The sequence below is a fragment of the Trachymyrmex cornetzi genome, unplaced genomic scaffold (assembly GCF_001594075.2).
Source record: "Trachymyrmex cornetzi isolate Tcor2-1 unplaced genomic scaffold, Tcor1.1 scaffold1885, whole genome shotgun sequence".
Taxonomy (NCBI): Eukaryota; Metazoa; Arthropoda; class Insecta; order Hymenoptera; family Formicidae; genus Trachymyrmex; species Trachymyrmex cornetzi.
Genome location: NW_017296511.1, coordinates 1 through 24,372, shown reverse-complemented (window position 1 = coordinate 24,372; position 24,372 = coordinate 1). Strand labels below are relative to the sequence as shown.

Sequence of the window (24,372 nt, the reverse complement as noted above, 5' to 3'; positions counted from 1 at the left end):
AAGACGCCTATCGTATAGGCCGCGGACTAAACGCACGGTGTAAATCAAGCCATTAAAAATAGAAAACTGCTTAAAAAAATTGAAATCTGCACTTATCATGCTCTCTGTTATAATACTAATCAAGTTTCAAACTGATATACATGTAATAGATCGAATTTTAAAAATCTTGTCCCCATTTCTCCTAGCTTTTAGCATGACAGATTGAATATCTTGATGATAATCTAAAGATATATAGCTTATATATAACACACTCAATAACTTCGCTCACTTACACGCATAATATATATATGATTTTAAGGTTAAAGGAGTTTAATGGAGAAAATTTACTCAAATTAGTATAAATGAAAAGACGTGTTTTAGCAATTTTAAAGGTCTATTAACTAATCCAATTATCAATAATCCCATGAAAGTTTTACATTAGAAAAACATATAAATGCATAAATTATATCCTTTATTTTACAAAATTTTTGAATTATTTTATTTAAAAATAGCAATGAAATGACAATTAACTAAATATAAAACTTATCTTAAACACCGGATTATTTGAGAACGCTTTCCACTTTTATTCTTAAACCTTCATTTGATCTTTGCTCGTTAAACTAGTCAGAAGTATACGTTCGCGGTGGTACATGGTCCATCTGCAAACATTACGAATGATATGTGAATATATATCAAAATATTATCTTATTATGATAATGTTTTATAAGAAAATATGCATGTACATAATTTATAGGGATGTATTATAGAGAAAACTATGAGAGAATCACACACATATTTAAATATTTAATAATTATGTAGAATAATATATTTATAGTTATTTCATTATAAAGCTCGATATGACTGTATCTCGAATCTGATTAAAACTTACCTAATGGATACCACCCCTCTTTCCCTGAATCTATTCTATAGCGGAATTCAATGCGTAGCGAAACGCTATTGGAATGACGTAAGAGCCCGTTCACACGGTACGGTTTTTTGACCGTTTCGGTAATTTCACTGAATCGTATCGTGTGAACGCGTCCATATAAAATGTATTGCCACTGTAGAGCACGGCAACAGTACCGATTCGGTGAAATTACCGAAACGGTCAAAAAACCGTACCGTGTGAACGGGCTCTAACTCATACAAAGCGGTGCTTCATCGATTGCTGCAAAAATATTTTAAGGATTAATCGGAAATCGACCGTTTAATATCTCTAATTTCGATACGCTAAAGAGAGATCTTTTTTATTTTAAAATTTTTTCTTATATTGTGTTTATCTTATTTAAATTAAATGAATTATTGAAACGCGCGCTTATAAATCGATTTAATTCATGTAGGTTTGAAAATCTTTCTAAAAGAGAATTACTACGAATTTATGAACTCTATGCAAATATGTATAAATATATTCAAGATTTCATTTTTCATAGTAAAAAATAATTTGAATAAAAGAGTTTTCATCTTACTTTTTGAACCGAAGATACCGTTTGCATTGACCGAGTTTTTGCATAAGTACACGCGGAAATCTTTAGGAATATCTTTCACTCCCGGTGGGTTATAATTCTATAAAAATAGTCAAATACTTTAGATAATTTAATTATGTATTTCTAAGACAGTCTCACTGAATTAAAACAGTTGCATCTTGACAATAATAGCTTTACTGAAATTTGATGAAAATAACACACACGCAAGTTCTATCATTTATTAATATTCCTGTTTTAGGATCGTACATCAAATCCTCAGAAGTCCAGTATCCTATTCCCATCACGAAAGCTCCCTCCACCTGACCAATGTCAATTTCCGGATTTAAGCTTTGACCTGCATCGATCATCAAATCAACCCTTCTGATAATGTGCTGACCGGTCAATACATCAATCTCCACTTCAGCACTGGTAACACCGTAAACGGGGTTCATTGTTGGTCCATCTTTCGTTGGTTCGGTCGTCAACCTGCCAAGGTAAATGGAATTATGTATTATATAATAATTAATTATGTGTATAGCATCCAGCAATATTCTCCCACTATATATAAATACAAAATATATTTAAATTTATTCATCGAAATCATTCCGAAAACACATGATAAATACGCTTAATACTCAATCAGCAGACAATGTTTTAAAAACTCTTAAAAAATTTAATTAACGTAAAAGTATTTAATAAATATTAAAAAAATATTTTTTTAAATATTGTGTGCTGATTGGGTAATTACAGAAAATACAAATGGAATATTTAAATTTTTCACACAATGTAGAATTTATTTCAATCAAAAATGCAAAAGATAGGACAAACGTTTCTTTCGAAAACAAGTAAAATATTTTCGGAAAGATATTAAAGTGCTTTATGACATTGTGTGACGTAATACATCACTGATGTGTTAAATAAGATTTAATATATGACGTTTACGTGTGCATAAATCAATGTTTTCTTTAAACGCTTTAAAAATGAGTGCCTTCCATGTCGGATTTTTCATTTTTTTTCTTATCGGTTCGAGTTTATCCAAAATCTCTGTGCAAGCTTGGATCGATGTCTGAAATAAATCCAACAATCGCTATTATCATCAAGTTTTAAGTTATGTATGTGTACATTGATATCGTCTTCCACTGTGATGGAGACAAATTGAATTCTTACGTATGCACATGTTTCTGTAGTAATGCTGTGTCCTGTAGTTGATTTGTTGGGTGCCGTTAAATTATTGCTTTGTTTAACGGAAATTAATTGGATATCGATACCCAGTGTACGAGCTGCTATTTGTGCGATCTAGTATACAAGAATTATTTTTAAATTAGCAGAAATGTAAAACGTCTTACATATTAAATCGTTCTTTTTGCGATTTAAAATATAGAAATCTCCAATATCACAGCTTCTAATACTAATTTTTAAAAATAAAAACTTAAGTCCAAAGGAATAGTATTGTTAAGTACAATTTTCCATTAGTTTGTTCATAGTTAGATGAGAATCATGAAAGAACTCGCTTAGATAAATCACTGCATTTTCATACCTTGGTATTTATGCCTTGATCGATCTCAATTCCGCTATGCAACACGCATACCGAACCGTCGCGAGCACAAACCGACACCATCGCGTCGAATTGCCCTTCATACGTTATCAAATATTTCATCGGTAATATGGCAATTCCCTTTTTCTTCCAGCGATTGTAATTATTGAAGTTATCAATAAATATCTTACAGTTGGTTAAATTTGACAAATCTTTTATCATAGGTTCTAATACAGATTTATCCATATCATTCATATTCGCCAATCTGACTTCAATCGGATCCTTCTTCGTCACTTCCGCAATGTGCTCCATTATATTTTCGATCATAGCTATTCCTTCTGTAGATCCTGATGCCCGACAAAACGTATTTGACGGTAAGTCTGTTCTCACGTCAAATCCATTGAACTCCCAAGTATCGGTTAAATAGCAGCTTTTAACGATAAAAAATCGTTTATGATATTTAATTAAAAGCGGAAGATTAATTACTCACACACGCGCGCGCGCGCGCGATAGAGTGTTTTCAAATTTGATTCAGTTAATTATTGAAATCTATTTTATCGTAGTTAATTGAAGTAATTTTTTTTATTAACATTAATACTATGACACTTTTTTTCATTGAATATGTTTCAAAATTCTTTTAAAAATAAGATAAAAATATTTTTATGTATTATAATATTTCTGTTTAAAAATTCGCTACCGAGTTTTAAAATATTGTGCACAGAAAGTCTAATCGACAAATTTTAATATTAGAGTAGTGCCTTAATATAATATGATATTGTCATAAATAGCTTAAATTTTTGTTCATACTACGTGTTATATTTGAATAACATTATATATTATTACATTATAAAATAATTAGACAAAAATAAAAAATAAATTAAAAATATATTTAATTACAAAAACAGACTATTAAATTTATTACTAGCTCGTTTTTTTACGGTGAGTATGCTTACAAAGAAAACAGGCCCGCCGATAAATTCGGCGGGGGTAGTGGAGAGCCTCTAGCTCGTTTTTTTTGCTAATTAAACCTTAAATTAACAATATATGATTGGAAAAGTTTAAAGTGTATTTAAAGTCTCTATAATTGCTAGTAATTATATATACTTTGGAATATATTATATTTACATACTACACTGAAAGAAAAAATTGGTTTTTGCAATAATTTAGATAATAAAATATGGGGCATAGCATTTTTAATTAGCTGTAGCAACCAGTTTTTGATTAAAGCAGCAAATTTTTAGTTACGTTAGCCTATCCGCAATGTCAGTATATGATTTCGATAGGCTAATGCAACTAAAAATTTGCTGCTACAACTAAAAACTGGTTGCTGCAGCCGATTAAAAATGCTATGCCATATATTACTATCTAAATTGTTGCAGCAGCCAATCTTTTCTATCATTATAGTAATTATGGTAAAAATGAGCTGATGATTTACATAAAAAGACATAACTTCGTAATTCTATTTTTCCGCAGACGCGTACTATAAGACAAAATTCATTAAATTAATTTGTTTGAATATTAAAGTTCGTTTCTTAAAATTCAACAATTATTTCCATTGTAGGAGATGCGAACTTAAAATTTTTGTTTAAGGACCCATTAATAAACGTTACGTTATGTAAACATTTTTATTGCAGAATTCGGATTTCCTTGAATTATACGCGAATTTTGTGTTATAACATGCACGTATATGAGGTATCTTATATAAGCAAAATGTGTAAGCAAAAATGTTGTAAAAATGTGTAAGCAATTTGTGTATTTTATATTTTATTGTTTAAGAAAAGATTTAATAATTTGGAACATTAATTTGGTAAGTTATTCGAGAAACTAAAAACATTGTATATAAATTCACATGAAATTATTTTTATTACGCTAGATATTCACGTAAACCTTTAGAATACCGGACTGGCCACTACAGTGGCCAGCGGAAAACTCGTTGACTCCTCGTGACATAAATATTCAATATATACATACATGAACTTTACACAAAAAATTCAAAATTTCGAGGCAAAAATGCCGGTCTTCTAAAGGTTAAGTGATACAGTATTGTGTTGATAAACTTTATATATGAGAAACTAGGCCACACTTAATTAACATAAGATTTTCAAACGTTTCAAACTTTTAATAACAAAATATTTGTAATTTTTGAAAACACAAATATTATAATTATTAACTTAAAGGGAAAAAAGGAATGAGAAGATTATTAGGTACTAAAGCAATATAGAACAATATAACCTAATATCTCCTATTTCTCTCTCTCTCTCTCTCACACACACACACACACACACACACACACACACACACACACACACACACCAATCAAATATATAATAATACAAAATTGTACACAGATTGAAACTCATTATACTTACAACATTTCCTATCAGGAGCTCGAAATTTTATAACGAACTGAATTTTTGAAACCTTGTGCTTATTAAACTATTTTTTAACATAATGCATTTGACTTCCTGATGATCACTGAAAGCCTAGCTTATATTAGCGCTCAAAAACCTAGCGTAACGGTACGAGCGCTAATGATTTTGAACACAAAATTTTCATATAGCATTTTAGAGTTAAATGAGTTTAATGAAGAAAATTTGTTTAACAGCATAAGTGAGAAGAGATGTGCATTAGCAGTTTTAAAGACATTTAATTAGTCGAATCATCATGATTCAATTGGTACCGTAAAAGTTCTTAAATCAACAAAACGTGAATACTTAAATCTAATCTAATTAACAAAATTTTTTGAATATACTACTTATATAGCAATTAAAAGGCTAATATAATACAAAATTTACTTCAAACACCAGTTTCTTTGAGAACGATTCCTATATTTGTTTCTTTTTCGTAAACCATCATGTCTTTGTTAGTTAAGCTAGTCAAAAGTATACGTTCGGTAGTACACGGTCCATCTGTAAATATAACGAATTACATTTTAAAAGTACATATTTTTAAATCTTATTTTATTATAAGGGTATTTTATAACAAAATATGTAAAACAAATTAAATAAAAAAAATTAAAAATATATAATTTGTGAAAAAGTAACGTAGAGAAAAATATAAATCACGAATTTAATTATGTAAAATAACATATTTTCAGGTATTTAAAAAAGAAATTTTAATATTTATGGTCTGACTTCGAGTAATGTAACATATACCGTGATTCGTGATTAATATGAATAGAGTGTTATTTATAATATAGTTCTAAAAGATGATAAAAAGGAAATAAGACCATAAAATCCTGCAACATTTCTTCTTAGATTATAGTTTCAAAGAGAAACAAGGAGTAGAAAAAATTCATTTTATACGACGGTAAATCCAAAAGAAAGTTTCCCTATTTTCGGAAAAATATTGTAGAAAAACAAATTTAAAAATCAGAAAAAATTTTTTTTAATATGTTACAATTTGGTCCCTCCAAAAAAGAAAATCGCCTTTTTTTCTAGCGGAAATCGTTGTATCGTGAAAAAAGTTTTTTCACATCTTGTGTGTACCACAGCATGTCCACTTTTCGCGAACTGTTTAAGATCAATTAAAAAGTAAGAGTGTTTCTGTATAACATTTTCCTGTTACTTACCCAATGTTAAATAAGGATAAGATGAATGCACGTACATTGTTAAAAATTTCATGAAATTTATTATACTAATTTAATATACTTTTAAGTTACACAATTTGAACTTAGTTTCCTGACATTACATTATATTTGAGCCGTTTATTTTGAAAGTGGCCTAAGTCCATTTGTCAATTTTTTGTTGTTGACTGTAGTAGCGTGTACAACTTGAAGTTAGCTGTCATAAACAACATTTTTTTTTTAAATGGACTTAGGTCACTTTCAAAATAAACGGCTCATTTAATGTATTTATAATTGAAAAGTATGTTTGTGTACATGTACATGAAATTTAATGACACGTTCATTACATTTAAGTAACTAATGTAACTTAATTTTTAGTTAAATCATTCATTTTAATTTCGTTCATAATTACAAGATGCATTTACATGTAAAGGAAACTCGTGGTTACATTTCTAACAGTATAGACATTCTCTAATGTTTCTGAACGAAACCCTAAGTGGTTCTTCGTGCCTTAGAAATACCTTTCTTGCTCCAAGCGACTTTTATCTGTTCACAAATTTGAAGCTCTATTTAGACGGCTAGCGTTTAATATTGATGAGGAAGTTAAAACGACGGTTAATAGGTAACTCATACGTGAAAATTTGCATGCCGTGATACAATAATTTTTTCATGATATAATAAACGCATAAAAAGACATATTATTTTTATAAGAAAATAATCAAATTGTGTAATGAGTTATAATAAATTTTTTTAGATCTTTAATCTTTGTTTTTCTGTTTTTCCTAAAATGAGGAAACTTTCTTTTGGACTCTCGTAAAAGTGTAATATTTACAAAATATTAAAAATAAATATAAGCACCGAATTAAAGTACTGTGGCAATTAAATGATTAGTACTTGCTGCAAAAAATCCAAATCATAAATTTAGAGAAGATTTATATGTTGAATTGTCAAAGATACGAATGTATCTCTTCTTAAAACTTACCTAGTTGATACCATTTCGTATTCCCTGCATCCGCTCTAGCGGAATTCAATGCGTAGCGAAACGCTATTGGAATCACGTAACTCATACAAAGCGATGATTCTTCGATTGCTACAAATATATTTTCGGTATTAATCAAATATGTCAATCGTTTAATGTTCCTGATTTCGATATCCTAAACCGAAATTCTCTTTTTACTTTTATTAAAATTTTTATTATTTTTCTCTTAACAAATTAATTGATTTATTGAAACGAGCGCTTGTAAATCGATTAAATTGATTAAATGATTTTTATGGATTTAAAAATTTTTCTAAAAGAATTTCTACGAATTTTTTAATTAGGCAAAAATGTAGAAAATATTCAAGACTTTATTTTTTGTAATACAAAAGTAATTTATTACTTTTGCAATATAAAAAATAAAGTCTCGAATCATAATCAACAAAAGTGTTTTGGATCTTACATTCCGAACCATAGATACCGATTCCATCGAACGATTTACTGAGTAAGTATACGCGGAAATCTTCAGGAATGTCCTTCGCTCCTGGTGACTTATAATTCTATGAAAATAATCAAATACTTTAGATAATTTAATTATATAGTTTAGGCACAATCTCGGCGAATTGAAGTAGTAGAGTCTTGGCAATATTAGGTGTGCCAAAATTTGATAAAGTTTGATAAACGTACCCATAATCTGTTATTTGTTAATACTCCTGTATCAGGACTATATATCAGATCCTCAGAAGTCCAGTATCCTATTCCCATCACGAAAGCTCCCTCCACTTGACCGATGTCAATTTCGGGATTCAAGCTTACACCATTTTTAATCATCAAATCGACCCTTCTGATAACGTGCTGACCGGTCAGTACATCGATCTCTACTACGGCAGTAGCGACACCGTAAATATCTTCCGTTGGCTCATTTACTATCCTGCCAAGGTATACATATAAACGGAATGTATTACATAATAATTAATAATTTGTGTAGCATCTCTTACGACATAAATTCAAAGTTTAAATTTATTTATTTTTCAAAATCTTTCCAAAAGTATATGGTAAATACGTTTAATAATAATTATAGGAAATGCAAATGGAATATTTAAACTGCGTTTTTTTACAATGTACATCTATACTAAAAATGAGACATAAGTTTCTTCCTAATATTTTCGGAAACATTTTAAAGTGCTTTATGATATTGTGTGACATAATATATCACTGTCAAATACGATTTAGTGACATTTACGTGTAACTTGCGCATAAATCAATGCCCAGTTCATACGCTTTAAAAATGAGTTCCTTCCATGTCGGATTTTTCATTTTGTTTCTTATCGGCTCGAGTCTAATCATAATCTGTAGGCAAGCGTGGAGCGTCGCCTGAAAAAAATAGTCGATCTCATCGTCAAGTTTTAAGTTATGTATACAGGGTGAGAGAAAAGTCCTGGACTGACGAACTATCTCGAAAACAAAGAATTTTTCGGAAAAATGATACAGACAAAAATTGTAGGGTTTAAAAAGATCTATTTATTTTGATCACATCTGTTTGATCTGTTTGATCTTGGATGGCATCGCTAAGGTCAGGTCAAGGTCTACACATACAAAGATCTTTATTGTGGTATTTTAAAAAGCTATTGACATCAGCTATTAAATTCTGGAATCAAAAATAGTGTCCCGTTTAAAAAAATCGGTGTGGTCTTGATCTGACTTTAGCAACATCACTTAAGATCAAACAGTTATGATAAGTTGGTAGATCTTTTTAAACTCTACAATTTTTATCTGAATTATTTTCCCCAAAAATGCTTTGTTTTCAATATTTACCGATCCGGGATTTCTTATTCACCCTTATGTGTTACGTTATGTATATATGACACTGTCTTTCACAGTGATGTAGACGAATTGAATTCTTACGTTTCCGCAGTATTCTACGGTAACGCTGTGTCCTGTAGTTGACTTGTTGGGTGAAGCTAAATTATTGCTTCCTTTAACAGAAACTGTATCGATATCGACTTGCAGTACATTAGCTGCTATTTGTGCGATCTGGCGTACAAGAATTATTTTTAAATTGACAGAAATGTAAATCGTCTTACATACTAAATCAAACTTTTTCTAATTTCAATAAATTTATGAGATGATTAATCCATATTCAAAATCCACAGAATATGTAACATGAATAAAAAGTGATAAAAATCGAGAAATAACAAATAACAAAGTTTTTGATTCTAGTTTTCTAAAATAGTAACTCAAATTTAAAAAATATAATTTTTAAACATAATTTTCCATTAGCTTCTTGATAGTTAGATGAAAAGCATGATAGAACTTACTTGAATAAACCATTGCATTTTCATACCTTTGTATTTATACCTTGATCGATTTCAATTCCGCTATGAGTCACGCATACCGAACCGTCGCGAGCGCAGATTGATACCATTGCATGGAATTGTCCTTCAAATGTTATCAAGTATTTCATCGGTACCAAAGCAACTTCCTGTTTCTTCCAACGATTTTCTGAATTGAACCAAACAGCGCTACTTTTGCTATTATCGTAATTTGCCTTTTTCAACAAATCCTCTATCATGGGTTTTAAAACTGATTTATCAATATCATTCATATTCGCCAGTCTGACCTCAATCGGATCCTTGTTCGTCACTTTCGCAATATGCTCCATTAAATTCTCGATCATAGCCACTCCTTCCGCGGATCCTGATGCCTGACAAAACGTATTTGACGGTAAATCGGTTCTCACGTCGAATCCGTTGAACGTCCAAGTATCAGTTAAATAGCAGCTTCTAACGATAAAAAATTGTTTGTGAATAAAAATGGATGATTAAACACACACAATAGAGTGTTTTCAAAATTGATTCAGTTAATTACCGAGAATTATCTTTATCACTATTAATCGAAGTATTTTTTTAAATTAACGTTAATATTAGGTATTTTTTCCTTTTTTGGAATGTTTCAAATTTCTGTTCAGAGAATAGAATAAAAATAGTTTAATTATATTTTATAGTGTATCTCCTTTTGCTTACAAAATTGCCACTTAATTTCAAAATGATGTGCACAGAAAGTGCAATAAATAAATTTTAATATTAGAGAAGTGTCTTATTATTATATATTATTACGAAAAACTGCTTAAATTTTTGTTTATACTACATGTTGTATTTCAATACCTTTGCATGTAGGAAGCTATCATGGCTGCTTGTGGTTCGTTGAAACTAGAACCGCAATTGCTCCAGTGTTTCGAATTGAGATACTGTACAACTCCGTCATTGTTCACTCCGATCTTATATTCTTGACGAGTAGAACATCTTTTGCCTATCGATTGCATATTGCTATCCGTCGTCATGATGAATCGCGCTGGACGCCTCAGTATGTGACATACCAATGCGCAAGCACATGAAATTTGCGCGTTGCGTGAGATTTTTGAACCGTATGAACCGCCAAGTCGATTGACATGCACATTGATGCTTAAAAATTATATTCACAAAATTAGTGCTAAGTTAATTTACAAAATGCATTTTTCTAATATTATTTTGCTTATTTAATTTATTTAATTTTATAAGAAAAAAGAAATAATTTAATTCTTATTCTATAATATTATTGATAATTTCAATGATATTGATATTGACAATAGAGACATTATTGAGTAATCACATTAGTTCGATGCTATTGTTGAATAAGGGTGGTTTTGTGTAATGATAACTTTGTTACATTATGTGAAAGTGCATATTTTATAATTTGTGCAAACATTACATAATTCCAGCGGAAATATTATAAATATTCTATTTTACAGAACTAGTATTTTTACTTCTGTTTGTATAAATATGTCTTTATATTCGAAAGATAATTATGATAACAATAATGCATTGTATAGTTCTATGTAAATGTTCTAATTTTTGTAATATGTATAATGTAGGTACCTATGTAGGTGATATTACACACAATATTAAATTTTCGTAAGTATTTTATTTTCAACTTTACGTATGTGAATAAGACATATTTTTAATAGTGGATTTCAAAAATATCTCACTATAATTGTCATAGTTTTTATTGCTATTACAGTGTAATTTATATTATTCCATTTGGACTAATATAATTACTTTTGACACAAAAGAGATTGACTCGATTAATAAGTTACCTATTATTTTGAACATTAAGACAATTAGCGATCGATACTTGAATGAGATCCATCCATTGTGACGATGGATAGACGTCTATATCATCATCCACTGGAACGCATACGCAGGATTGAGTCTCAAGAGTATGGTGATATTGACCACCGCATTGAAAAACGCCGTTTATCACGTGTTTAATATCGGTTCCTGTAAAACAATAAAAAATGATCTTTTTTAACATATTATTTTTTATAGAGGAATATTTGACTCCAGAATTCAATAGCTGATCGAGAGCTTTCCAAAACGCTATAAGAAAATATTTTTTCATTAAATAATTTTTGAGTTATGACGCATTAAAGTTACAGTACCGCCGGCATTGACATTACGTATGGTGTTCGACCGACAGCTAAAACCTTTTAATTGTTCAGGACCATGTCCTTGATAATAATCTTTAAGATCAAGGTTATTAGAGATTGTTTCTCTTATTTTTATTTTTGCACTGAAAATTCATTTTTATGAGATATTTAAGTGTGCCGACATGTGTGACCCTGTATAAAATTGCTAAATTGCAGGGAGTGTTAAAATGTCAATAAGGATTATTACGTTACTGTAGGAGTCCGTGAATGCAGTCGGCCACGTACTGCTATCATTTATTTCAAGTACATGTTAATCAGAAGTTCTATCTTCGTTTGTTAGCAAGTACGTATGTGTACTTTCAGAATTTATGATGTTATTATGTTAATCATGATGTTATTCGATATACTTTTAACGATTTCGTCATAAATTTATGAATTTCTTGAGAAGATTTTGGTTGAAGAATTTTTAGAACTTTTCAAGAACATTTTTTAGTTAAATTCAACTCTTCATATAAAAGTCACAAAAATCATACTCTCAAGAATTAATACAAAATCACCGTCAAAATTGTATCGAATGACCCATGACATCATTGTGATTAAAAAATGTTTTTAACATTATGTTATCTCATTTCTATTATGATTTTGTGTCCTACCTGTTTAAACTGTGATTATATCAAAAACAATATTTATGTCTAATTTTTAATCTTTCACACATAACCAATAATTTTAACGAATAAAATTTCCGAAAGCCTCTCAGCAGAATACTCTCAACAACGTACGTCAAGTTCAAGATCATTGGAGATGACTTTCCTAAACTGAATAATTACCACTTCTAGTAACTTGTACTATTTCGCAAGTTTGTAAATGTGCAGCTTATTCCACTTTTAGCAGAACTTGACACATACATTTACTGCTACCTTTTTCTGATAATTACAATCAAAAAGAAAACAATTTAATTAAATGTTATTAAATCTGCTGTTCTTTATCAGTTTGTACCTTTCCTCTTTGCTGGAATATTGGCGCTTTCCCTGATTCTTGTATTGTCCTGCGAATTTAGAGCATCTTCAATACTTATCACGGGCTTCGTTTTCAGAGGTTCCTTATATATAATTTGTACTAATTTTGCAGCCTCATTCGCTAAACTATGCGTCTCCGCGACGATTACGCCGACCGGTTGGCCAGCATACAAAACATCCTTTTCGGCGAACAGCAACTCATCCTCTGGTAAAGACGTCAACTTGCTGACGGCAGAAATACATAGATTCTTTCCCGGTATATCAACGACGCTGAAGAACGCCTCTACGCCCTTCATTTTTAACGCGTTTCTTGTATCAATACTCTCGATCTCGCCATTACAGATTTCGGTGACGACGAAAGCACAAAACACTTCTCTCAGATATGGACCCATATCATTGCAATATCGGACTTCGCCCGATGTCTGCTCAAAAGCTTCTAATTTTGGCATAGGTTTACTCACTGGCCATAACTCCTTATGCGTGTTGTATTCTTGCTTACCTAAGAAAATTGTGTTTTTTTTTTATACGTATAATTTCGAACAATCAGTCGAAATATATTAAGAGCTCTTTATATATGAATCAATAACAGCTATACTTCAGTATTTCTCTAATATCAAAACCATCAAGATCATTAATGACCTTCCGTACTTGTAAGAGTAATAAATAATGAATTGAAATATATATATATATACAAGAATAAGATTAAGACACAATTCGGAAACAACTGGAATATATCTTCTAACGATGTTAATTATAAGCATACCCATTCTGTATTTGAGTTCTCTTCTGCAGGTAATTTGTACACGACTTCCATACTGAAGAAGTCTCAGATCCCGAATAGGAACGTTTGCAGTTACTTTGTTCGAAAATTGTTCCAATTGCTTCCGAATTATATACTATATCGCTTATCGTCTTATAAAAACGTCATTATTTACATGAATTGCATAGATTTAGATAAATATTTATTATATAATGGAAATATCTATAAAAATATTCTGGACTTTGTTATGTGTACCTGAAGAAACATTTCGTTCTAATAAGGTGCCTCCGCTACGATAAAATGGATCTACTTTCTCCGGTTGGAGGCTTAAAAAAAACTTGTAAAGTAATGCTTCGGCAAGAGTCCTGCGAAATTCCGGGGAGTAATCCGGGAGCACATGATCTGGTTGCAGTTCGACATGTAACATTTCCATAATTAATTTTTGTATTTTTTTGTCGAAGATAGATTTTCCGACCACCAGTTCCTCGGTCTGTTTTGCGTGCAAAAAATGCATGTTGATGCCATTGAAAATGATGTTAGGCAACTTCAACACCTTTTTAAAAAGTATTATAAATGTAAATAAATAAAATTTGAAGAAAATTGAAATATGAGTGAGTAATTAATGATAAAGCAATATAAATAATTTCTAAAGATACCGTTACCTTGCCGTTCTCGTCGATTGGGAAGAGAAAGCCGGCGCCGACGTGACCATGAGCGTTCTGAGCTCTAGGCATAATCTTGTAGAATCTGCATTGGTACGAGTTATCACGTAGCGGATATAGCGTAATTCTATTGATAATTTTATGATCCATCCTGATATTTAGAAATTCGAACAAGAAAAAAATTTGACTCTCAGAGGGACTTTCCTGGACAACTACCTGAGCACCGACAGACTCTAACATCAAAAACAAATCGGATGAAAACTCATTGTGCTGGTGTTTCATCATTAAATTCCCGGCTATTGTGCCAATATTTCGCACGGGGCCGTTTGCAATTAATTCTACATGCTGGGCCAACTGCCTTAGATATTTAAATCCGGTATCATTTGAATATTTCTGAAACGTCTCTAGTGCGGTAGTAAGGGTTAGACTTCCTCCTAAGACCAAATCAATATCTGATTTTAAAATTTTATGCAAGTCTGGAATGTCGTTTATATCAATGTATATATCTTTTTTGCTAGAAAGATAAACACCTGCAAATAAAATTTCCACAATGTTTTATCTATATCAAGGTTAATAATATCTAGATAATTGTATCTATATCAATTATTTTTTATTTAGATAAATGTGAGAATTAACCAATATCGAATGTGACATTGTGAAATAATTGAAATCGTCGCAATTTTTCGTTTTTTGAAAGTCTTAGTAAATCTTGGTATCATACAGGATTATTATTGTTTTTGAGAATTATTAACAAAATCAACATAGCACATTTAATTATAGAAAGATAACATAAAATATTTAGATTCTTTAAATAAGTGATGATAATATGAATATTTTAATTTTATTAGGGGAAGTCCGCTTTTTCATAATACAATATTATTTTTATAAATATTTATTCGATAAAGATGATATATATTCAATATTAATAATGCTCTGTAATGCATGTGTACATAATGATAGTATTATTCAGATGCTTCAGATTTTGACATGCCTACCCAAGCAACTAAGAAATAATAATTATTGTGATCATTTAAATGATTATTTTAATTGATAGTTTTTGTTTTATTCGTATATCAAATATAATCAGCGAGCACAAATTTTGCTCCATTGATACATCTCAGATCAATAACCATCCATCGAGGAGTCTTGTGTCTATAACATCTTCTGTTCACTATATTATAAACACGTACGAAAATTAATTCATTTTTCCGGGACTTTTTATATAATTAGCGCGAACATAAAGTCCTTTATGTATGTATATATTTGTTAGTGGCTATGTCATCTAATACAGAAAAATTACCATGTGCAGTATTTCCTCCATTTAATATATATGTAGCGTTTGGGTTATTATCAAATATCGTAAATACATCCTTGATCGTGGTAACTTTGTAGAAGTGTGCGTCCTTTAACTTTATGATCAACATTTTTTTTTCATCGGAAGGTTGCTTATCGTAGTAACTACGTACACATGGCATTTTATTTTTCTGGCAAGGTTTGATCTTGTATAACTCCTACGAAATATATTTCATTATATTTACAACAAGATGAAAACAAAATGAAAAATGTTATTATAATAACGGATAAATCCTTATTTCTCTGATAACAAATTCAAATTGTACCTGAGAATAAAATAAAACTGAAATCCTAATTTCAAAATAAAGATTAATTTTTTGAAATAGAAAAGAAATTTTTTAAACCTCAATATCTTGAGTATCCTTCACCGTTGATGGATGTGCGTCGGTGGCAAGTCCTTTGAATGCATCCAAAATTGCACGATATCCAGTGCATCGACAAATGTTGCCACCAAATGAACTTTCGATCTGCCGCATAGACAAACCTTTCCCGAGACTGCAAAATATATACATTAATTCATTTTTTAACTCAAAGTTCTTACTTTACAAACGTTCAATTATACTTAATTGTTATTTTTACTTGAACTACATAGCAGTATTATACGAGTTTATGCGTGATTTTAAGTTAGAATTTGTTTATTATGTTACAATTACAATTATAGAGTTTTTTTTTCTAATATAAATATATGTATGTTAATTTTTTAGGGGTACTTTTTTGTATGCTACTTTGTTTCAACGCGCAACATTTCTGAAAGGATTTTATCATAAAGTTAGAAAAGTAAAATATGCTCGAATATAATATTTCTTTAACATAAAAATTAATTAGCAATTTTAATAATTCGTACCTGTACATATTCATCACCATGCCAGGAGAGCAATATCCACATTGCGAGCCATTTTTTTTAGCAAGTGTAGCTTGAATTGCATGATAACCGTCTCGCTTGTTACCTATACCTTCAGTCGTTACAATATTCCATCTGCATCATTTTATGGTACGATATATTAGTTAATATTAATATATTTTTGACATACTCAGAAATTAAAAAACTGAATATAAAAAATGAAATAGATATACATGAATATAAAAAAAGAGATTTTAATATTTTGTTGAATAATTTCTTGTGTGGGACACGACAGTTTCGTGGATGCTCGTAAAATGTTAATACATAAATCTTTAACATTTTAATTAAAAATTAAGTTTGAATGTTAGTTTCTCTTTAATACATATATACATGCACACATACATACCTGTCACAGGTTAATACCAATACAAGACAGGAATTTACGGCTATCGTTTTGTCCTTGAATGTTACACTTACGACACAAGCACCGCAATCACCTGCATGACACATCGCTTTTGTGCCTCGAAATTTCGCATATTCGCGGATGAAGACAAGGAGGGTCGTATCGGCGGGTATACTATCATCGGATACTGAAAGCGATTTTATAATTTTAAAATCCAGTGATAAAGTTCTAACGTACGTATTATCTTTTATTTCTAAAGCTCTTAATCACAGTTCCATAATCAAGTTTTAGAATTTCTATATAATGCTGTTGATATGATTAATTCTTATATAAACGTGATAGATTAGTTTATATAGTAAATAAATGATATAGTTTCTGATTAGATTTTTTAAATATATTTGGGATTTTTTTATATCATAATTTCTCATTTCAGCAAATATCAAATTATATGTACATGTAATTTCTAATTTCCTACTCAACAATATATCTATAATATAACACACGTGTTATATAATAGTTATATCGTTGTGTGCTAAATTATAAATAATGTGTACGTTACATGTAATTTAGTGATTGCTGGGATGTTTCTTTGGATTTTAAAGATATATTTAAAAAATTTTCATTATCTTGATTATGTATTTCATACAAAGAATACATACCCGAATATGATATTCCATTAATTACAAAGGTTATCGTGTTGTTGCCGGATCTAAACATGTTAGATTGGGAAACATTTTAATGTTATCTTTAATAAAAAAGGTATAGATAATATTTTGTAAAAACTTTTATATCTGGTTTTATATTATGCAGTAAATGGATAAATAGATAAAGAATAATAAAATATTTTTTGTTGTAATAAGAAAGTTTGGATCTCGAAAATATTATTAACAAAATTTCATTTTGTGCTTTTATCGCATCAAGCTTTCAATAATTTTCGTATGTTATAAATATTTGTCAGACTCACACTCTTGCCGGTTCCATTTTCACTCATCGGTCGAATTACGCCTAACTATCCCTTGTCTAAAGATATGAAGTACTTAAAGCACTGTCTGTAGGACACTATAGAAACGCTGTCAGAAGATCATCAAAATGGTAATTATTAGACATTCGATAATAATATACTACAATTTTTTTTCTAGTAGTTAATAAATATGCAACAATGCAAGACTGTACGGAGAAATATCGTTGTGGAGCAAATCATATTTATGAAAATGTCATCATTTATACATTAACGTATAAAATATAAATTTTGCACATATTATTAAAAAAAGTTTTCAGTGAAGATTATTTTTTGCATAAAATCGATTAGCAAATAAGAAAGTATGTTTTCTACTTAAATTTTGTTATATATAAGCCTCATTTTTTACACCGATTATTTTATAATGTCCTGGGTAGGCATAACATCAGAAACGAATTCAAGACGTATAAATAATTCAAAATTTTCATGTAGATATTTTTTGTTATTTAACCTTATTTCTGAATTGTAAACGTTTTCGTATCACTAATTTTCGTTACAATTTCAGTCAGCGTATCGACATCACACGTCCTCACGTTCACGCGTCTCCTTACTGACTATCAGTAAACACTTTCTCTGGACATATATCGAACGATATTTGGTTCGCAATGATATGCGAAAACGTTTATAACTGGTAAACAATGTCGAATAAGACAGATGTCTGTATGGATCTATCGTGCCTTAAATCTGTTTCTGAATGTATGTCCACATATTAAACACCCACCTTATGTACTTCGTACATATATTCTTATATACAAGATTTTTGAATTTATATTCCAGGTATACAGCAATTAAAATGACAACTCAGTTATAGAATTTATTTCAAATATTGTTTTATTAACAAACGACTTTTATCTGTGCCGTTACAAAGCACCATGCATCTTTGTTGGTTGAACTGGTTAGAAATATACTTTCTGTAGTACACTGTCGTGAAAAAATTTAATAAATTTTAATATGTTATAGTATTACGTAAATTTATAAATGAATTGGTATTTACAAATCAATTAATCTTTTATTCATATGTATCTGCAACTGTAAGTTTAACGTGTTTTCTCCTTACATAAAGATCGACTTAAATAAGGTAGATGAGATTATTTTGATCAAGTAAAAATAGCACAAGAATAACATCTTTAGCATAAAAAAAAACACATTATATATTCTTCTACTTTGCGGCAACAGCTCATATGTTATTTAATTTTGCATATTAATCCATTATTATATTGCTACAAACTCTATTCGTTATATATTTTACTCTCTCTTTCCCTTACATACATTTTTAATATAAATATTGCAAACACACACATGGACGTCTTTGAGATATCTGCTTATACATATCTAGAGACATAACAATTATTAATTTTGCACATTTACACAAAAAAATAATATACCATTTAACTTTTAATTTCTCTATAGTATTTAATTTTTTTAGACTTTAATTTCTTTAAAGATTTAAATTTTTAATTTATTAACTTTTTTACCGTATTGCAGTTGATGAATTTTGGGTACGATAAAACAGGCCACACATAAGTAACACAATAATTTCATACCATTTTTTTATTAACTATAAAAAATAAAGTTAACACACTATTTTTATGTCTTTCGTACTTTTAATGACAAAATATTTATAATCTTTATAAAAACAAATATATTAGAATTATTAACTTAAAAGAACAAAAACAAGCATATTATTATTTGTGACTTTAAAGCGATATAGAGTATAACCTAATTTTTTTTCGTAACATACCAATAAATTTAATAATACAAAATTGCTTAAGAATTGAAATTACTTATCACGCTCTCTATTACAACATTGCCTTCATCAAGAATTCTTCAAACTAATATATATAAGAAACGAAATGAATTTTTTAAACCTTTTTCTCACTTATCTTAACTTTTAGTATATTTATCGCATCTTTCTCCTCATTATCACTGAAAGCTCAGTTTAACACTCAATAATCAATGATCTAGCGCACTTACATGCATAATTTATACATGATAGTACTTTAAAGTTAATTGTTTGAGTTAATTGTTTGTTAATTGTTTGTTCATAGTTTGTTTAATTGTTTGAGAATTTTCCACTTTCATTCTTAAATCACCATTTTGTCTTTAGTAGTTAAACTAGTTAGAAGTATACGTTCGGTGGTACACGGTCCATCTGCAAACATTACGAATTATGTGTGAATGAATATATATATGTATATATATATATACATATACATATATATACATATATATATACGTATATATACCGAAACATTATTTTATTATGACAGTTTTCCACAAGAAAATACGCGTATATTTCACGCGTGTAATTCACACTCACCCACACAAAAACAGACCACTAAATTATAGTACAAATTTTTTTTAATATCTTTGAATAGTGATATCTCAATGGAAAAAAAATCATTATAGCGAGATAAACCATAAAGCTCAAGTTAAAACTTGGACATTCACCTTGATAATTGTGCAGATCAAATTTAAAATACACAAAGTGAATTACCAAATAGCGGAAGTTGAACAAGGCCATTGAAAGTTAAAATACACAAAGTGAATTACCAAATGGCAGAAGTTGAACAAGGCCATTGAAAGATAAGGAATAAAATTTCTTATTCGAACTAATTGCGTTGCTCAGGGAAATTGGCTGTAAGCCACAAAAGTGCACGAGTTTTTAAAATCATTAATTTCAAAATAAATACATATTTGGAATATTTTTCTACAATGCTTTTTGACAAAGTATTACAAAACGAACAACTTTTTCTTGCAAACTTATTGTTAGTACAACTCAGAAATCATTATACAAAACTTTATCAAAAAAGAAATTAAAGTGTGAATTTCAAATCTTGCCTGAGCAACGCAATAGTTTGAATAAGAAATTTTTTTCCTAATTTTCAATGTCCGGTTTCAATGTCCATCATTTTGTAACACACACTGTGTAATTCAAATTTGATCATGGTAATCAAGGGGAATGTTCAAACTTTAATTTGAACTTTGGTTCATCTCGCTATGATGATTTTTTAGTAAAATATGGTTACTTAAAGATATTAAAAATTTATATTAAAATTTTATGACTTGTTTTTTGCGGGTGAGAATATAAGAAAGAATTATAGAGGAAACAATAAATCACATATTTAATTATATAAACTAATATATTTTTAGTTCATTTACTATAAAATTTAAATGTTTGTTGTGTGTGTGGCCAACTTTGGGTAATATATACCGTTAATCATGATTAATATGAAAACATGGTATTATTCATATAATAGTTTCAAAGAAACGATTAAAATAATATGAGACCATAACATTTGATAATATTTTCCGTTAAATTGTTGTCTCATTCTTTTCGTTATATAGAGAAACGCAGGAAATAAAAAATCAGATTATAAATGGATTTAAAAAATATTGTCTAAATATAAGCGCGCGCGCGCGCGCGAGAGAGAGAGAGAGAGAGAGAGAGAGAGAGAGAGAGAATAAAGTTCAATGGTGATTAAATAATTAGTAATTGTTGCAAGAACTGTAAAAATTAATACAAATCATAAATTTAGACCATTGGAGTTGTATGTTGAATTGTCATAGAAATGAATGTATAATATTTCTGAATAATACTTACCCAGTCGATACCACTCTTCCTCCATCCCTGCCTCTGCTCTAGCGGAATTCAGTGCGTAGCGAAACGCTATTGGAATGACGTAACTCATACAAAGCGGTGCTTCATCGATTGCTGCAAAGATATTTTCAGAGTTAATCAGAAATCGATCTTTTAATATTTCTAATTCTGAGATACCCTAACCAGAGATCTTCTTCATTTTTAAATTTTTTCTTATTTTGTTTATCTTACTTAAATTAAATGAATTATTGAAACACAACACACGCACACAACAACAACACACGCACACACACAACAACACACGCTTAAGGCGATTAGATCTTTATGAGTTTGAAAATTGTTCTAAACGAATTTTCAGGAATCCTTAAATTTTATACAAACATGTAAAAAATCTTTAAAATTTTACGTTTTATAGTAAAAAGTTTAAATAAAAGGGTTTTGATTTCACCTTTTGAACCGTAGGTAACAACTTTGTTGTATGAGTTTTTGCATAAGTATACACGAAAATCTTCGGGTATATCCTTCGCTCCTGGTGGTTTGTAATTCTATGAAAATAATTAGATATTTCAGATAATTTAATTATGTATTTTTAGGACAATCTAGCGTTGCTTTCCATTGTACGCTTAACAAGCGTAAGGTACCATTTTATCTTTGTTGTTCGCAGAGTGTTAAACAAAAATAAAATAATATATAATTATACGTGCAACGAAATGCAGTCCCGAAGTAGTTTTAGCGACATAAGGTGTATCAAAATTTGATAAAAACAACATACATACCCATGTTCTGTCAGTAATTAATTTTCCTGTATCAGGAGTGTACACCAGATCCTCAGAAGTCCAGTATCCTACTCCCATCACGAAAGCTCCCTCCACCTGACCAATGTCAATTGCCGGATTTACGCTTAGACCAGCATCGATCATCAAATCGACTCTTCTGATAATATGCTGGCCAGTCAACAAATCGATCTCGACTTCAGCAGAAGTGACGCCGTAAACGGCGTAAGGCTTCATACTACCTTGCGTTGGCTCAGTCATCAACCTGCCAAGAAATGGATTGTATTATATAATAATTAATAATGTGTGTAGCATCTAGAAATCTCTTCGTATTTTGTAAGTACAAAGTTTGAATTTATTTCGAAATCATTCCAAAAGCACATGATATATATATAAATACGTTTAATACTAATTACAGATAATACAAATTATTTCTTTAAACTATATTTTTTATAATGTATAACTTCTTTTAAGCAAAAGATAAAATAAATGTTTTCTCCCAATGGAAGTACAATATTATCAATTTGTGCTTTAAGACATTGTATGATATAATATATCTCGGATGTGTCAAATATGATTTAATAACATTTACACGTAACGTGTGTATAAATCAACGCCCTCTTCATAAGCTTTAAAAATGAGATCCATCCATGTCGGATTTTTCATTTTTTTTCTTATCGGCTCGAGTCTTTGTAAAATCTGTTCGCAAGCTTGGATCGTTGCCTGAAATATATACAATAATCGATGTCATTACGTTTTTCGTCATAGTGGAAGACGATGTATATATAATATCGTCTTCCACAGTGATGGAGACAAATTGAATACTTACGTATTCACAGGATTCTGTAGTAATGCTGTGCCCTGTAGTCGATACATTTGGTGTAGCTAAATTATTACTTTGTTTAACGGAGATTAATTTGATATCAATATCCAGTGTACGAGCTGTTATTTGAACAATCTGGTGTACAAGAATTAATTTTAAATCGACAGAAATCTAAATCGTTTTACATAATAAATCAAACATTTTCCAGTTTAAATAATTTTATAAGATAATTAATATATGTATTAACAATATATAGAAAATATGTATCCAAAATGAAAAGCGGAAAAATCTAGAAATCTGAGACGTCACAGTTTCGATTCTAATTTTCCAGAATAGAAATTTAGTTTAATGATAATTAGATGAAAACCATGAAAGAACTTGCTGGGATAAATTGAATTTTTTTACCTTCGTATTTATACCTTGATCGATCTCAATTCCGCTGTGCGTCACGCATACCGAACCGTCTCGAGCGCAGACCGACACGGTAGCCTCGAATTGTCCTTTAAACATTATCAAATATTTCATTGGTACCATGGCAATTCCCTTTTTTTTCCAGCGATTGTGAATATTGAAGTCATCAATGGATTCCTTGTTCAAGTTGTAATTGGTCAAATTTGACAAATCATTTATCATGGGTTCTAATACGGATTTATCCGTATCATTCATATTTGCCAATCTGACCTTAATCGGATCCTTGTTCGTCACTTTCGCAATATGCTCCATTATATTTTCCATTATAGCTACTGCTTCCGTAGATCCTGATGCCCGGCAAAATGTATTTGACGGTAAATCGGTTCTCACATCGAATCCGTTGAACTTCCAAGAATCGGTTAAATAGCAGCTTCTAACGATAAAAATCGTTTGTGAGTATATTTAATTAAAAATGAATGATTAAACATGACACACAACACATATGATAGAGTATTTTCAAATTTGATTTAGTTATTTATTGAAATGTATTTAATCATTGTTAATCGAAGTAATGTTTTTTTATTATTATAATATTAGTATTATTATGACATTTTTAATTGAAGTAATTTTTATTATTAATATTAATATTATGATATTTTATCCTTATTTAATTGTATTTCAAAATTTTGTTTGAAATAAAATAAAAATAGTTTTATTAATATTTATATC

General features: G+C 29.7%; 4 protein-coding genes across 4 annotated transcripts in view; 1 reads left to right on the top strand and 3 right to left on the bottom strand.

The window, feature by feature from the left end:
- Positions 1-1,776, top strand: part of lap (phosphatidylinositol-binding clathrin assembly protein lap) — a 44,269-nt gene extending 42,493 nt beyond the window's left edge. Inside the window, exon 18 of the mRNA XM_018504944.1 lies at positions 1,702-1,776. The gene's annotated coding sequence lies outside the window, so the exon portion shown is untranslated. The remainder of the gene's footprint in view (positions 1-1,701) is intronic.
- LOC108759474 (xanthine dehydrogenase/oxidase-like) lies at positions 1,116-3,303 on the bottom strand. The gene is made up of 6 exons (XM_018504923.1): positions 2,980-3,303; positions 2,610-2,738; positions 2,367-2,508; positions 1,667-1,914; positions 1,446-1,542; positions 1,116-1,147 (listed from the first exon to the last, which is right to left on the bottom strand). The coding sequence occupies exons 1-6, from the start codon at positions 3,301-3,303 to the stop codon at positions 1,116-1,118; spliced, it is 972 nt and encodes a 323-aa protein (XP_018360425.1).
- A 2,464-nt stretch (positions 3,304-5,767) lies between these two features.
- LOC108759473 (xanthine dehydrogenase-like) lies at positions 5,768-17,169 on the bottom strand. The gene is given in 17 exon segments (XM_018504922.1): positions 5,768-5,809; positions 5,812-5,885; positions 7,524-7,631; positions 7,981-8,077; positions 8,205-8,448; positions 8,761-8,891; positions 9,423-9,551; positions 9,862-10,300; positions 10,682-10,978; positions 11,650-11,833; positions 12,979-13,497; positions 14,014-14,311; positions 14,421-14,950; positions 15,721-15,931; positions 16,118-16,268; positions 16,618-16,749; positions 17,021-17,169. Coding segments are annotated over 17 exon segments (3,690 nt in total). The 5' UTR covers positions 17,125-17,169.
- Positions 17,170-22,148: 4,979 nt separating this feature from the next.
- LOC108759472 (xanthine dehydrogenase/oxidase-like) lies at positions 22,149-23,865 on the bottom strand (the record flags this gene model as incomplete). Its single annotated transcript, XM_018504921.1, has 5 exons — positions 23,638-23,865; positions 23,239-23,367; positions 23,002-23,132; positions 22,413-22,674; positions 22,149-22,181 (listed from the first exon to the last, which is right to left on the bottom strand). Coding segments are annotated over exons 1-5 (783 nt in total), but the record flags the coding sequence as incomplete, so codon positions are not given.
- Between the last annotated feature and the right edge of the window lie 507 nt (positions 23,866-24,372).